This window comes from Tupaia chinensis, unplaced genomic scaffold (genome assembly GCF_000334495.1).
Source record: "Tupaia chinensis unplaced genomic scaffold, TupChi_1.0 Scaffold000674_1, whole genome shotgun sequence".
Taxonomy (NCBI): domain Eukaryota; kingdom Metazoa; phylum Chordata; class Mammalia; order Scandentia; family Tupaiidae; genus Tupaia; species Tupaia belangeri.
Window position 1 is genome coordinate 674957 of NW_006160197.1, and position 16743 is coordinate 691699.

General features: G+C 36.4%; 1 protein-coding gene across 3 annotated transcripts in view; it reads left to right on the top strand.

Moving 5' to 3' along the window:
* LOC102467834 (sodium channel protein type 3 subunit alpha) overlaps positions 1 to 16743 on the top strand; it is a 130849-nt gene that overhangs the window by 65331 nt on the left and 48775 nt on the right. For 2 of the 3 annotated variants that reach the window (XM_006160252.3, XM_027776490.1), the window contains 4 exons: positions 2986 to 3276; positions 8543 to 8890; positions 9878 to 10010; positions 12236 to 12474. In XM_006160252.3, the coding sequence (XP_006160314.1) occupies positions 2986 to 3276; positions 8543 to 8890; positions 9878 to 10010; positions 12236 to 12474 (1011 nt within the window). The remainder of the gene's footprint in view (positions 1 to 2985; positions 3277 to 8542; positions 8891 to 9877; positions 10011 to 12235; positions 12475 to 16743) is intronic. The other variant, XM_027776491.1, reaches the window with a different exon arrangement.

Below are 16743 nucleotides of genomic sequence, written 5' to 3' on the forward strand. Positions count from 1 at the left end.
GTAGGGAAATCACGTCTTATGCAAAACAAATTCCAGAAGTGATTTAAATGAGCATGAGTTGCTGGATTAAGGTAAGGGAATATTACCACCACTTCCTGGTTTCTAGGGACAAACCAGTCAATAAATGGTTAGCATTGTGCATTGTATGTTTGTATCTACACGAATGGAAAGGAGAATTACAGCTTTCTTTGTATTTCTAAAAGAATACACGTACATTCATTCTTTCAAAAAGTGCTAGTTGTTTTGTATCTCCTACATGTATCAACCATTTTGTAACTATAACTTCCTACAGATAAGTGCCTCATTTATTCACTTTATTTTACATAATAAAATGAATAAAATAAGAGTTCTTAATATTTTCATCTCTCACCATGGATAGTAATATAAATTTTTTATGATGATTAAGAACTCAATAAAAAATCTGGATGACCGTATGTAACTTTACACATAGACGAATTCTGAGTTAGTGTTTTATTTAAATGCTGGACATTATCTTATATCAAGTCTTATATCTGGGTCCGCATAATGAATATAGTACTAAATATAACCAAGTATCTAGTCACATTATATGTGCTTCCTAGTCTAGCACATACATCTAGTACTGTGGTTCTCCCCACCTCCTAGGAAATTTATAGCATAGTATCTTTAGTTTTCAGGAGTTTTTTAAAGTATGAGTTGGTGTGAGGTTCAAAATCGAAAACTAATTTAACAGTTTTTTTTTTTTTCAGTAAGGAAGAAACATAAAGTACAAATTGTTGTCAAAGTATTGTAAATAGGCATATCTTCATTCCTTCCTAAAATATGTTGCTTTGGGGACCAGCAGATGGTGTGGTAGTTAAGGCACTGGACATTCCCACATGGTTGACCACAGTTCGAGTCCCGGACCTGATGGCTTGCTTTTTCACTTTATCTTTCTCTCTTTCTCTCCTCTTTCTCCTTTCTCTCCCTGCTCAAATTAAAATAAATTAATGAATAAATAAAATAATTCTTAAACAATGTTGCTGTCATACAGCATTCTGACACATGAGATCTTAAAAATTCAGGGCTACGAGTATCTCATCCCCTGCCCCTCAACGTACCCCAGAATCTGAGACAACTGACAGTAAGATGCCTTTTTAAATGTTTGTTCATCAAACATTTACTAAGCCCTTTTTATGTGAGCTAACATCCTAGGCACTGCACAAGACTATGGTGGTACTTCAAAAAGTTCATGGAAATGCTATTACTATCAAAATACAAGTTTATTTTAGCGCAAAAATATTTTTGAAATCCATGAGTAGTTTTTTTCATAATCCACATTTTCCATGAACATTTTGAATATCCCACATACACTTACGAGAACTCAACTTTGATATGTACCGTATTGTAAATCATTACTAAGTCATGGTTACTTTATTTCCATTCTGAAAATGCAATTGATATAAATGAAAATGTATTTGCCATGTTTAACCTCTAAGCTGGTTGTTTTCATTATTAGATACAGAAACACAAAATGCTTAGGAATCCTTGGTGCTGAAATGAAGAAAGAAAACTTTATAAATCCTTGAATGATTTTTCATATATTTATGTATTGATATGTTAGTCAGTTGATATTGTTTATAAAAATAAATACATTCTGAGCAATTAAACTTTTTTCAAGCGAGATTTTTGCAGAGTGCTTGTGCTCACTGGAGAGACAGAAAGTGAGAAATCACCCTCCAGGGGAGATGGCTGCACTGCAGTTCCTTCTCTTCCATTCTCCTCCTGGGATTTTGGGAACACATGTACATGGCGTGAGTTTCAAACCATCCAGATATTGGATTGTGGTTGGCCACATGGGGGTCCAGAGCCTCAACCACTAGCCACCACTGGTTCCAACAATTAAACTTGTAAAACTGAAAGTCCGTGTAGTGAGTTCTTCAGAATCATCGTAAACCCAAAAGGTGTGTACTGTAGTCCTAGCAATAATTTAAATGAAGGACCAGATAAACTTTCTTGTAGAGCTAAAATAGTAAAATGTTTTGAACTCATATACACAAAAAGCTTTTGTCCTAAATTTGGGCGAGGAGAGGATATCACTCCATTGTTCACATTATATATGGAAGGAACAATTTTATAGACTGAATTGAAATAGTAATCAGATAAGTAACCACCAGTAAGAGAATGTCTACTTATTTATTTATTTATTTATTTTAGTTTTATTATAGAGCACTTGTGCTTGCTAGAGAGAGAGAGAAAGAGAGGGAGAAAGTGAGAAATCATCTCCCAGGAGTATAGTCACACCACAATTTCTTTTTTTTTTCCATTTTCCTCTTAGGATTTTGGACACACATGTATGTGTGCTGGGTGTGATTTCTTTTTAATAATTTTTTAATTACTTTTATTTAACTTTATTTTAATTTGACCAGAGAGGGACAGAGTGTGTGTGAGAGAGAGAGAGAAAGAGAAAATGAGAAAACAAGCTGCAGTTGACCATGTGGGGATCCAGAACCCTTAACCTGCCGGACCCTGGGTGTGATTTTTTAAAGCCACCAGTTCCAGGACTCGTGCCATACTGTCAGCCATGTGCAATCCAGTCATGTAAACTGCCGTGCCACCTGCTAACTTGAGAATATTTGCTATTAAAGCAGAGAAGATACTTTCAAGGGAACAATTGTTTCCTGAACTGAAGCTAATCTTAATAGAAAAAAAAAAATAGGTAATGTGCAAAAATCAGACTTTTCTTTTCTTGTTCAAATTCATAGACTAGCAACCCTATATTTGGTTATTGGGAAAAAATCATGATGCATTTTTGCATAGAAAAATGCATCGTGACTTTTCCAATGACCCGATAGTTTTATTCTATTTAAAATATATGGGTCATTATTAAATAAACCATTGTGGTAAAGCAAAAACACCCGAAAACAAAACTTTCACATAAAGAGTCTTAAATGGCAACATTTGCACCACAGTCAAGTATTTTCCGAGTTCATGTACCAAGCAGTGCCTGACTTGGTTTCTCAACAGGCAGTCGCAGCAGCGTCAGCTGCTTCGAGAGATTTCAGTGGAATAGGTGGCCTGGGAGAGCTCTTAGAAAGTTCTTCAGAAGCATCGAAGTTAAGCTCCAAAAGTGCTAAGGAGTGGAGGAACCGAAGGAAGAAAAGAAGACAGAGGGAGCACCTCGAAGGAAACAACAAGGGTGAAGGGGACAGGTTTCCCAAATCTGAATCTGAAGACAGTGTCAAAAGAAGAAGTTTTCTTTTCTCCATGGATGGAAACCGACTGACTGGGGACAAGAAGTTCTGCTCTCCCCATCAGGTACAGTTTTCTACATGTACCCTGGTTGGTTCTGCTACTGCTATTACCTTTTAATGACTATATTTCATTTTTATGCACTTTGTGATATCTGCTTTAGGTGAAGAACAAAGAACTACCATTTATACAGTTATTTAAATTTTTGCAAATTGTCTTCAAAAAGGATTTTTATTAAACTATTCATAACTTTTTTGTTTTTGTCTCTTAGATTTTTTTATTATTTTATTTTAGACAATCACTGTACATCACTAAAGCTATCAATTTAAGGTAATCAGCTTGAAAGATTTCACTATTTTGATACCACATTTCTCAATCTGCTTCTATTTTCCCCCAATGTAACCGACCTATCAGCCTTTTCTTTTCAGTGAGAGTTTTGGAATCTCTTATGTATGTGTTTTCCACTTTGAGATCTCAGATAAACCTATCTTCTTTGCATATGAGTTTCTGCCTTTATCATCTGAGGTTGTGATTGTGACGTTTGTATGGATATTGGAAAGCAATGTCTCTGGATTTTGCCACTACCCTTTGATATGAGAAGTGTACTTGGTGAGTCTTCATTACACTGGCACGTGGCCTCTGACCCAACTACTCTTAAGGAACAAAATTGAAAATTATCTGTTTTTTCCAATTTTTAATTTCAGTTGACACCAAATAATTGTTAATATTTATGGGGCAACATATGAATTTTCAGAACATATATGTAATGTGTAATGATCAAGTCATGGTAATTAGCATGGCTATCACCTCAAACATGTATCATATACTTTGTTTTTGGAACATTAGAACTCCTCTTTTAGATACTCTGAAATACAGATAACATTACTGTTAACTATTGTTACCCTTTTGGACTATAAAACACTAGAACTTCTCTTATCTAACTGTAGTTTTGTATTCATTAACAAAAAAGATTTTGTGCCCCAAATCTCTCTCCTCATCCCTCCCTCTAGTAATCACTATTCTACTCTCTACTTCTATGAGGGTAACTTTTCTTGTTTCCACCTGTGTATGAGACCATGCGATTTTTTCCTTTCTGTGTCTGGGCTATTTTACTTGATAGAATGTCCTCCAGGTTCACCCATCTAATATCAAGTGGCAGGATTTTATTCTTTTTAATGGCTGAATAGAATTCCATGTGTAATAATATTCTGTGTGTGTGTGTGTGTGTGTGTGTGTGTGTGTAGGTTGTTTAGGAAGAACTCACTGTAAACAAAAAAAAATTGTCGAAAATATAGAGAAAGCAAGAGAAGAGGCTATTGGAGGGAAAAGCATTTTAGGCTGATGCGTAAGAAGTGCAAGGTCCAATATGGCAGCATGCCTGGAATGGTCAGGCCGCAAGTGAAAGGGCTGGGTGGCTGGGGCCGAGTAAAGCAAGATGAGGCAAAAGCACAGGGAAGTTAGCTACCAGTCAGAGTTGCAATCCTCAGAACAGTATCCAGTGTATTCACATGAGGCCTGTAGTTCTTTTTATGTTTGTGGTTAGACAGATGATTGACTGATAACTTAAAAAGTAGAAGAAATGTCCGGTTAGCATTGCATTTACGTATCCCAACAAAGACAGGCAGGAAGCATTAACACAGTTCATGAGCAGAAATATGCCAGAAGCCATTTACAATTCTGACTTTGAAAACAGAACAGGACTCTCTGGCTCTCTGGTAGGAAGAGAATCAGTAAACGTGATGGGGACAGGAAACACAATATGTTCAAAACAAGTATACCTTCCGAAAATGTAAAAACAGGTCACAATAGACGGGTACCCTGCCACTTACTAATAGAAATTTTATATGTTATTTTACAGGTATTACATTATTTTATTTTGAAATGGATCATAGATAGTACATTGTCCATTGTACAAAATAAAATATTTAAAGGTGTACGAGGGGAACATAGAACCAAAAATTTGATCTTTGTTGTTTGGACATGCTGAATCAATTTATTTTCCACCAGAAATGTTGTACCCATAACCAAGTGTAGTTGTTAACCTATTGAAGACATTGATAAGGTGCCTACATTTAATTTGAAATGCTAAGTGAGCATTTCCAACAAATATTTACATGTTTCCACTAGAACATCTTGAAATGTTCATCTACTTTTTCTTCCACCTTACTTTTCCAAGCTTACTTTGAATCTAGACCTACATGCAAAACTGTCCCACACAGGCCTAGTTTCCTCTATTTTCCCTTTTGTTACTATTTTTTTTAATTACATGTGGCATAGTGGTTAAGGCCCAGGACTCCCACATGGTCCATCACAGTTCAAGTCTCAGACCTGCTGACTTGAAATTCATGTCAGGCACTTGTACTAGAGTGCTCAAAATCCCAGAAGGAAAATAGAGCAGAAAGGAATAGCATGGTCATCCCACAGGGGGTGATTTCTCACTTTCCCTCTCACTGTCACTCTCTGGTGAGCACACATGCCCTATGGCAAAAGTCTTATAAATTTTATTATTTTTTAAATTACATTTATCTTCTCAGAAAAAAGTTTAAAAAAAAAATGATACCACTAGGATTTTTTTGGTATTCCTAAGGAAAAGAAAGATGGCCTTTTAGCCTTTTGGCCCTTAAAACACAAAACCTTGTTTTCCCTGGTAAAGGGGTTGCCACAGCTGTGGGTATTCCCTTCCCTCGGCTGCATCTTCTAGTATGTTATTTTTGGTTTATTTTCTCTAAAAACTATTTTTGTAATCTTCTTTTTCAGTTTCTGTTGCCTTGAAAGCTGTACTCACACCCATTATTATACTTTCCAAAGAGTGAATAGAAGTTTCAAATAAACTCAAAGATCTGGAACGCCTTTGAAAATACTCTGACATAAAAGCATGCAAATTAAGGCATGTACCAGATCTATTATGGAGGTACAAACATACCACACACTCCCAACCAGTATTGGGCAGACAGATTTCCAGTTTCCAGAGGCAGTTTCAGAACAGAGGGCTATTAGGATGATTACATTGAACCATTTTAGGGATTAATGGAAGACAAAATGTATATGTGTCTGTGGGTGGAGGGCAAAATCCACATGCATTAGAATCATGTACTGAAACTTCAGATTTTCTATCTGAATTGTCCTATCTCCTACTTAGTGAGCCACAATCCCATAAAGTTGGCACCTAAAAATATGTATTTTCAACATGCAAAGTGATCCCTGTACACAATCAAGTTTCAAAACACTAGTTCTGTACATAACTACTATTTGGTAATTAAGCATACTATTATGGTAATTTAAGTATAGGCTATTAAAAGCATTAACATTCCTTATTAAAGAGAGGTGAATTAATGTCTTCACATAGTATAGTCTCTTGATTGCTTTGATGAGAAATCAGCATAACTCCTGTCTAGCACTGGGTGAACAAACCTACTCAGGAACTGAGTGTCATGTAGACACAGCCTCAGGTTAGACACATTCAAAGTAACAGTCTACTGTTTAATGAATATGATCTTTTCCAAATATCACTGAGACAGAGGGCAACGAAGATGATTCTGTTGCTTCTCAGTCTGAGAAAAGCCACAAAAATAAAGCTAAAGACAGGGTCTAAAAAAATCGACATGACCTAATTAGGCAGAGAGACCAAAAATAAATCTGAGAGCCTGCCTTTCCCATGTTTTCTCCCCAAAATTAGTTTACTTGGTTTAGAGCAAAGCTTTGAAGAAAAGGAAGGCCCAGACATGGTTGCTGCAGGCATACATGTGTGTGTATATATGAATGTGTGTGTCTCTCTGTCTGTATATTACCCTGGCTGTGGAGGGAGGTAGGAAACTGAATGAGGGACCACGCAGACGAAAGAAATGTCATGTTAGGGATGAAGGCAGCCAGCAAATATTCTACAGATGGAATAAAGGTGTTCTGAAAAATATCATCGAAGCTAGAATAAACACAGAATTACTGGGTTGTTGGGAAAGTCGTGATGCATTTTTGCATAGAAAAATATTTAAAAATATGTCATGTCTTTCCCAATGACCTAATAATTGGTGCTGCTAGTTTTAAAATTCAATCGAGAAGTGAAAGAAGGAGTTTTAAGCTAAATATTTATTTTCTAGTACTAGAAAACAATTTACTTGATTTTTGTGTGAATATCTGTCACTTGAAAAGTTTTTGAATCATCTATTATTTTTATATAATGAAAGTGAAATCAGAGTAATATACTGTCTTCTTCATCACCCTCTGGTAATCATGCTATATGTTTTGCTTCTTAAGCTAGTGTTAAATTTTAAATAAGAATAGCAATTTATGTAGTAGTTTAAGAATCCTCTCTGTTGTGCTTGCTGTGACTTGTAGTCTCCTAAATAAAGCGAATCATTGGTTGACATTTGGAAAACTGTTAGCAATTTGGAAGACAGCATCATATAGGTAAGTTTTGTGACTTTTATTCCCATGTGGGAGAGGCAAACAGGTCCAGAAACTAACAAAACAAATTTTGTTTTAATTTTTGCATTTTAGGATTATTTTATTTAATTTTATTCACCATTATTATTATTTTAATTTGACCAGAGAGATACAGAGAAAGAGAGAGAGGCAAAGTGAGAAAGCAAGTTGCTAGGTCCAGGACTTGAACCATGGTCAGCTGTGTGGGAGTCCAGCACCTTAACCACCATGCTACCTGCCAGCCCTTCAAATTTCATTTTATAGCAGAGAATTGAGAGAACATTTTTAAAATAATTATTTGAGCCAGTAGCTTCATTTGATCTGAAACTAATTCTCCAATTGGCATGTCCTTCAGTTCATTGCACTGAGAAGTGAAATCTATCTACTACCACTCCCACCAAAAGGAACTGTTTATCCTCTCCAGCATCTGGTCCCTCACCGATAGCATTATGATATACATTCCATCCCACATTACTAGAGGGAAGATTAAACAAAGGAGTCATGGAATCGGCAGGTGGCATGGTGGTTAAGGCACTGGACTCCCAGATGGCTGACTGCAGTTTGAGTCCTGGAGTTGGCGACTTGTTTTCTCACCTTCCCTTTCTCTGTCTCTGGACAAATTAAATAATAATAATTAAATTAAATTAAATAATCCTTTTAAAAAACTAAAAAAATGAAGGGGTTATACGCTTAATTACAATTCAGTATTCCTAGAAAAAAGTTTTTATACTTTATTTTATATTATCGTCTTTAATAAAAATATAAAAAGTGTTCTCTACAAATTTGATTGTCCATGCTTAAGAATAAGCATTGCCCATATTTTAACCAAAAGTAAATCAATTCTACAATGTTAAGACTTCGATGAAGCCATTGTGTTTTCTTCCCAATTCCTTTCTTCCTTGCTTTCTCCTAGTCCCTGCTGAGTATTCGTGGCTCCCTGTTTTCCCCAAGACGCAACAGCAAAACAAGCATTTTCAGCTTCAGAGGTCGGACAAGGGATGTGGGATCTGAAAATGACTTTGCTGATGATGAGCACAGCACATTTGAAGACAGCGAGAGCAGGAGAGACTCCCTGTTTGTGCCGCACAGACATGGAGAGCGACGCAACAGTAACGTTAGTCAGGCCAGTATGTCATCCAGGATGGTGCCAGGGCTTCCAGCAAGTGGGAAGATGCACAGCACTGTGGATTGCAATGGTGTGGTTTCCTTGGTGGGTGGACCTTCAGCTCTAACGTCACCTACTGGACAACTTCAGCCAGAGGTGATAATAGATAAGCCAGATGCTACTACGTTGTACACCAATTAAAAACTCTCAAGGCCTGGGCAGTTTTGCCAGTTATCCCATCCTGCTTCCCAAAACTGAAAGTCCTTTAAATTAAAACGTGATTAATCAAATGGAAAGCAGCAGAATTTTGAGAACCAATTGAATCATAGGGGATCATTAGTTTTCAAAAGCTTTCCTTACAAGAGCCCATGTTTTAAAATCTGATATGAAACACATTTGAAAATTCAGTAGGCCTAACAACATAAAATAATGGGCACTTTGATAATCAAGTCATAATTATAGATGTATGTTCACTCATAGTTGTATAATTATTTACAGTCCGGAAATTTTATATTCTTGAAACTAAACATTGAAATGATCAATATATTGATAATAGACAGTTTTTATGTAACTGTCAATAATACAGTACTATTTAAAATGACTAAAATATGTTGATATATTACAGGCTGGCATATAGAAATAATTTTTTAAATCTCAGGAAAGCACACACATTTCATTGTACATCTGTGTTTGTGCATGAAAAAAAATGGCCTATATATGTGCATATTGTCCATATAGCCTCAAAGAAAATAATTTAATCTTGAGACTATATAATCATAGTATTTATTTTAGGGGAACATTGATCTGATTATTAATCATTGATGTGAGTTTAAAAATATATTTAAATGCTAAAGCAGAAGTCATTTTAGCATGCTTATGAAAATTTTCCCTGGAAATTCTGAGAGGTTAATCAATATATTTCTGCCATGTAATTGCCCTGTACAATTGCATCCAACAGGTAAACACTGGTTAAAGGGCATCATCTGCCATTTTTTTAACAATAAATTCAGTATTTTATTATTTCTTGAAAATTGGTACATGAAAGAACTGCATGTAGCATGATTTTCCAAAGAAATGCTTTGTGGTGTTACATTATTCATTCACTAAAAAGGGTGGTTTGAGCCATCAGTATTTGGTTTGCAGGGCACCACCACTGAAACGGAAGTCAGAAAGAGAAGGTTAAGTTCCTTCCAGATTTCAATGGAGATGCTGGAGGATTCCTCTGGAAGGCAAAGAGCTATGAGCATAGCCAGCATCCTGACCAACACAATGGAAGGTAGGAAGCAGGTCATGGTATAGTCAGCTTTCCATTGGCGTGTGCTTTGTGGGAAGGTTTAGTAGAATTACCAGAGTCTGTTACCCAAGATTACATGGAATTGCTTTTATTTATTTTTTTTAAGAGAGATTTTTGCTATTGGGTGTGTGTGCTCACTGCAGAGACAGAAAGAAAGCGAGAAATCACCCCCCAGGAGGGATGGCCATGCCACAATCCCTTCTCCTCCAGTTTCCATTTGCACACATGCCTGGCATGAATATGTAAGTGTGTAATAATTGGAATAAATTATTACCACACTTATTACAAAAATTAATAGTAGCTTTGTTTCTATCTCAACCTAATCTTTAGAGCAATATTTTACCACTCTATATTATGTCAGTGAGGATTTGTTCTTCTGTTACCCTTGTGCAAAGAAGCATTCTTTTTTTTTTTTTTTAAAGATTTTTGCCATAAGGCACATGTGCTTGATGGAGAGAAATAGAGAGACAGTGAGAATGAACAAAATTCCCCCCCCAGAGGGGATGGCCATGCCATAATCCCTTCTCTTCCATTTTTCTTCCTGAGATATTGGGCACATAGGCACACATGCCTGGCATGAATTTCAAGGTGCCAAGTCCAGGACTCAAACCATGGTCAGCCATGTGGGATTCCAGGGCCTACACCACTACACCACCTGCTGACTTCAGCGCTTCTCTATTTAAGTAGATAAAAGCACAAAGAAACATCTCTTTCAAGCTTGATCTGATTTCCAGGCAAAAAGTGGTAATAGGATTGGGATAGGGTAAGAATAGATTGGACAAATCAAAACCTGTGCTCCAAGAAGGACTCTACAATAAACATCTCTTCCATCCTCAGCATATATAGTAACCATTACATTCCTGCCAAGGATAGATGATTCAAGTGCTTACTAATTTTGACACAGAGGAATTGGTAACAGCTATTATTTCTTTTTCCTATATTAAATGAGTATGAACAACTCCTTAAAATTTGGAGGGAAACTATATTAATAGCACAATTTTGTAATTTAATTGTTTAAGTCAATTCTAACATATGTTCTCTAGAAAATCAATTATGTTTTGTATTCATCTTAAAGGTGATTCAACATGCAGTCACATAATAACTATTTTATAGCAGGCTTCCCCTCATTAAAAGTACTAATAACTTTGTATATATATGAGGCTGAAATTCTAAAAGATACAAGTGAATCACAGAAGTACATTTGGGTATGAATATATACTAAAAAGGATATATTTTTATTGTATACAAAATTAATATTGATGAAGAGATTATATTGAAATTGATCATACATATTAATAAGGATTAGAGCTTAAACCATTCTTAAAAAGGTCCTTTCAGGGGCCAGCAGGTGACATGGTGGTTAAGACGCTAGACCCCCACATGGCTGACTGTGATTCGAGTCCTAGACCTGGTGATTTGAAAGTCACCAGGGCATGTGTGCAGGCATGCCCAAAATCCTGGGAAAAGAGTGGAAAAGGAATTGTGGCATGGCTGTCCTTGAGGGGTGATCTCTCACTTTCCCTCTCATTGTCTCTATCTCTCTCCAGCGAGAGCATGCACCCTATGGCAAAGCCTTAATAAACAAATGAAGGAACTTTAAAAAGAAATCATTTAATAAATTTAAAATATCTGTAGTTTATTTAAAATTTTATTCTAATAACGAGAACATGGTATCTTAATGATTACCTAGTTAGTTATTTCAAAGCAAAATATTAAATTCAGGATTTTTTTTGTATTTACAAGAGAAATATCTGGGACCAGAAGATGGCATAATGATTACATCACTGGACTCCCAAGTAGTCGGCTGCATTTCAAGTCCTGGGCCTGGTGGCTTAAAACTCACACCAGGCACATGCACATGTGTGCCCAAAATCCTGAGAGGAAAATGGAAGGGATTGTGGTGTGACCATTGCCTCGGGGGATTATTTCTCCTTTTCTGTCTCTGTCTCTGTCTCTCCAGTGCACATACACACCCTATAGCAAAAATCTCTCTTAAAAAAAGATAAACATCTATCTACATGGTATATTTAATGAACATTTTTTTAAAAAGTTCATTGGAATTGTCTTCTCCAGTTTGTTAAGTTAAATAATATGACTCCTATTTCCCAAGTATACACACCAGTATTATCAGATGTTGTATAATCTACCAGCAGCAATAATTCATTTGTATTATTGTTAACTATTCTACCTCTTTATCATCCCTCCAGAACTTGAAGAATCTAGACAGAAATGTCCCCCATGTTGGTATAGATTTGCCAATGTGTTCTTGATCTGGGACTGCTGTGATGCTTGGTTAAAAGTGAAGCATCTTGTGAACTTAATTGTTATGGATCCATTTGTCGATCTTGCCATCACTATTTGTATTGTCTTAAATACCCTCTTTATGGCCATGGAGCACTACCCTATGACGGATCAATTCAGTAGTGTGTTGAATGTAGGAAACTTGGTAAGTTCATTTGCAAAGTGAAAGCTCTTTGTTATGTTGAAACCAAAATTTATATCGTTTTTCTTTCTTATTTTTAAGCTTTATTTTCTTTTTAATTTTTTAAATAATTATTCTATTTAACTTTTAGTTATTTATTTTAATTTGACCAGAGAGGGACAGAGCAAGAGCGAGCGAGCAAGAGCAAGAGAGCGAGAGAGCGAGAGAGCGAGAGAGAGAGAGAGAGAGAGAGAGGGGAAAAGTGAGAAAGCAAGCTGCCAAGTCCGGGATTCGAACCATGGTTGGCCACATGAGAATCCAGCACCCTTAAACACCGTGACATCTGCTGGCCCCTATCCTTTTCTTTTTAGAAAGAAACGTCATTTAAAGGAATAATTCAAGGACTCTCAGAGATAAGGTTCAAAATTCAAGTGGTGTCAAAGCTGATTTTGTCGGGGCTGATTTATCATATTGTAAATCTCTCAAAATTCTTTAAAGTCATTCTTGATGGAAATATAGATTCAGATAAACCATGAGATCTAATTCTCAGTCCCCCAAATTTTAAGTCACACCATTTCTAAAGAAACTGTGTTCAGTGGAAAGCTGACCTAAAGTTTGACTTAAATTTTAAAGACAGGGTAGTAGTCGGGACCAGCAGTTAGCGTAATGGCTATGTCGCCGGACTCCCATGTAGTCGACCACGGTTCGTGTCCCGGACCCGGTGACTTAAAACTCATGCTAGGCACATGTGCATGCATGCCCAAGATCCTGAGAGGAGAATGGAGGAGAAGGGACTGCGGCGTGGCCATCCCCCCTGGGGGGGGGGGGATTTCTCGCTTTCTGTTTCTCTGTCTCTCTCTGTCTGTCTGGCGAGTGCATGCACCCTATGGCAAACACCTCTCCAAAAAAAAAAGAACAAAAGAAAAAACAGGGTAGTAGTTTGAGATTGTATTACCGAATAAAATGTGTCAACTATAGTATTAAAAGAGAAGAAATAATTGTTAAAAATTCATTCATCATTTAACCACACTTTTGGTTCAAATTATTTGAGCATGCATCTATGTCTATGTGTGCTGGTGTACATTTCATTCTAACACTACAGGAAAAAATTGAAATGGCTGAACAAGTAAGAAAATGGCTTACATATATTATTAATCATGCCTTTCCCTTTACTATCTTAAACAAGCTTGGAAGAAGGTGAAGACTAACTTGGAATGAAAAGGGAAAGTAAACTATCAAACCACATACAAAGTTACATTAAAGTTGGGTTTCAGGAAAAGTTTTAATCAAGGGCTTGGATGTAACCTCCAAATCCACTGAAATCTCACTAGTTTTACATCTTGCAAACTCTGCTCTGGAAAAGAATGCATCTCTTTTTGAGTTCTAGTTCAAAGACTAATGATAGGACTGCATATGGCAGAGTATGGATAGATACCTCTGGTTTGATCGATTTTGTATAGCATGAGATCATGCAAAACATGACAGTCCTGAGGGATCTCACAGATGGAGGAGCAATTTATAACAAAGTTAGGAAAAATGAAATCTGAGCAGAAAATCATTAATATATAAATATGTACCCTAACGACTGTCCTCAATGTCTCTGCTTATTCTATTCACTAGAACACCATCATAGTCTTCTTCTTGAGCACCATAATATCATTTTTCAGGTTTTTTCCCTGACTTTCTCCAATCACTCCATAGCTGTGTTCTTTTTAGACTTCTCTTATGCTTATTTAAGGCTACATTTTTCACTTAGTATGCCATAACTCTAGGAATTATCTACTTTAGTGGTACAAATTATATTCCCATCCTATATTTAAATGGTTACAAGTCACTGCTCAAGAATTACTTTAAACACAGTATGTACATAGATGACAAATCATCTTTCTCACAGTTTATTGAAAGTACTACCAATCTCACTTCTGTCTTGTATTACACCTGGTATGACCTTCTGGCCTCCAAGATAAAAATACTATTATTTTGATTTAATTTTCTTTTATTACTTACATGTGACTTGATATAAAGACCCATTATTTCTTTTTCAAGGAATTTTCTCTTTAATATTAAAATTATGGTATAATGGTTATGTCACTGGACTCCCACATAGTTGACTATGGCTCAAGTCCTGACCCGGTGGCTTAAAGCACACTAGGTGCATGTGTGTGTGTGCCCAAAATCCTGAGAGGAGAATGGAGGAGAGGAGATTGTAGCATGGCCAGCCCCCCTGGGGAGTGATTTCTCACTTTCTGTCTCTCTGAGTACATGCACCCTATAGAAAAAAAATTAAAATATTTCTGGTATTCTAAATTCAATATGTATTCACCTTGCTAAAATATTGTCTGTTTTTGTGGTTCAACACTACCTGGTTTTCAAGACAATTCATCTCATCCTCTCTCTCTTCTCTCACATGCCATCTTCCTGTCCTATTTTACCTAATAAACTACCATTGGTCCAGTTGGAACAGCCTCATCAAAACCATACATATGTCAGACGAATATTTATATATTTACAAATAGAAAGTTATTTATTTCTTTATGAACTATTTCTACATTCATATTTGGAGTTTTCTGACTCAGTTTGTCTTACCTCAATTTTTCATGTTGAGGTCCAATTCCATCATATACCTTCTGATATGACACTCAGCCTGGACTGAACTTTTTTTCATAATTTCTATTGCATTCATGGACAAAACATGGTTAAGTATCAAGTATTTTCTTGTATGATTCTTAATTTTTAAATCCAACGTCAGAGATCTTATCTATTTTTCGTTTTCCCACAGTGTTTATATCATGTTCATACAGTAAATAATCTATGATTGTTTTATATCCAAAAGGGCTGCCTCATATAGTTGTTAAAGAACATGAGCTTTGAAGTCAAGTGGAACTGGGTTTGACCTCAGTCACCAATGCTTACTAATAATATGGCCTCTGGACAAGTCTGATAAACAATCTGAGTCTTTGTTTTCTATTATTGAATGCATGCAATAATACCAATCTCCCAGAGTTGTTGATGGTCAAATGAGGTAACGGGAAATTATGCAGCTCTGTGCCTGGCATCCAACATGTGTTCAATAAACGGTTTCCTTCCTCTTATATATATGCTATTAACCTCTTGGACCTTTATTTGAAATATCAATGGAAAACATTTGTTTTCTAACTCTTGTATTTTTCCCCAGGATATTGAACAACTAGGGAAGTTGAACAGGTGAAGGAAGATTTTGGAAATTTGGTAGACTAAAGCAGGAAACTGAGGCTTTATAGAATTCCAATATTGAAGCAGTTGAGTGTGTAAGCACAGGATGAGTGGTTGGATTATAAAATGGTCAAGTGGAAAAGCACTAGATTAAAGCACCAATCTGAATCCTAGTCTAAGTGTTCACGCTAAATATCCATGTTGTTCTAAGAAAAACCACTTAGATCTTTGGGTCTGTTTTCTCAACACACATATAAACAATGAGTGTGCTAGATCAAATTTTTCATGTCCCTCCTCGTTCTAAAATTGTATGACTTTGTAGGTTTTCACTGAAATAATGAGGTAAAAAATTAGGATGAGAAACTTACTCCAGTAATTTCAAGTTACTATTGAGGAAACAAGGCTCATCAAGATAGAGAGCATTGGGAGCAGCAGTTAGTATAATGGCTATGTTGCTGGACTCCCATGTTGTTGGCCGCAGTTCAAGTCCTGGGCCCGCTGGCTTAAACTCACACTGGATGCATGTGCATGGGCATCCAAGATCCTGAGAAGAGAATGGAGGAGAAGGGGTTGTGGCCTGGCCATCCCACCTGGGAGGTGATTTCTCGCTTTCTGTCTCTCTGTCTTTCTAGCGAGTGCATGCACCTATAGCAAAAACCTCTTCAAAAAAAGAGAGCATTGGAGCATTGTCCCAATCATAGCAATGCATATCAGATGCTGCCAGTCTTCAGGCTGAACCACATGAAAGGCCTAGGTTAAATTCCTGATCCACTGTATAAAGCCAGGCGTAATAGACACCTCCCTAGCTACTTGGGAGACAAAGGCTTAGGCAGGATTTCATCACAGTGAAATCTTCTCTAAAATACTATACACTCACACACACATACACACAAATATGAAAGCATAGGTGACACAGAATATGCTTATCTATTTGCAACAAGAGGACAATATGTAGTTTCTATTAGCTGTAAAATCCTTATAATTAATAACATCTTATAAAAGTAGGCTTTGTATAGTTTGTGAAGTCATTTTTCATATAATATCTAATACCACTAACACTTTAAATGTATGTTGATATGTAACTGTACACACACACACATA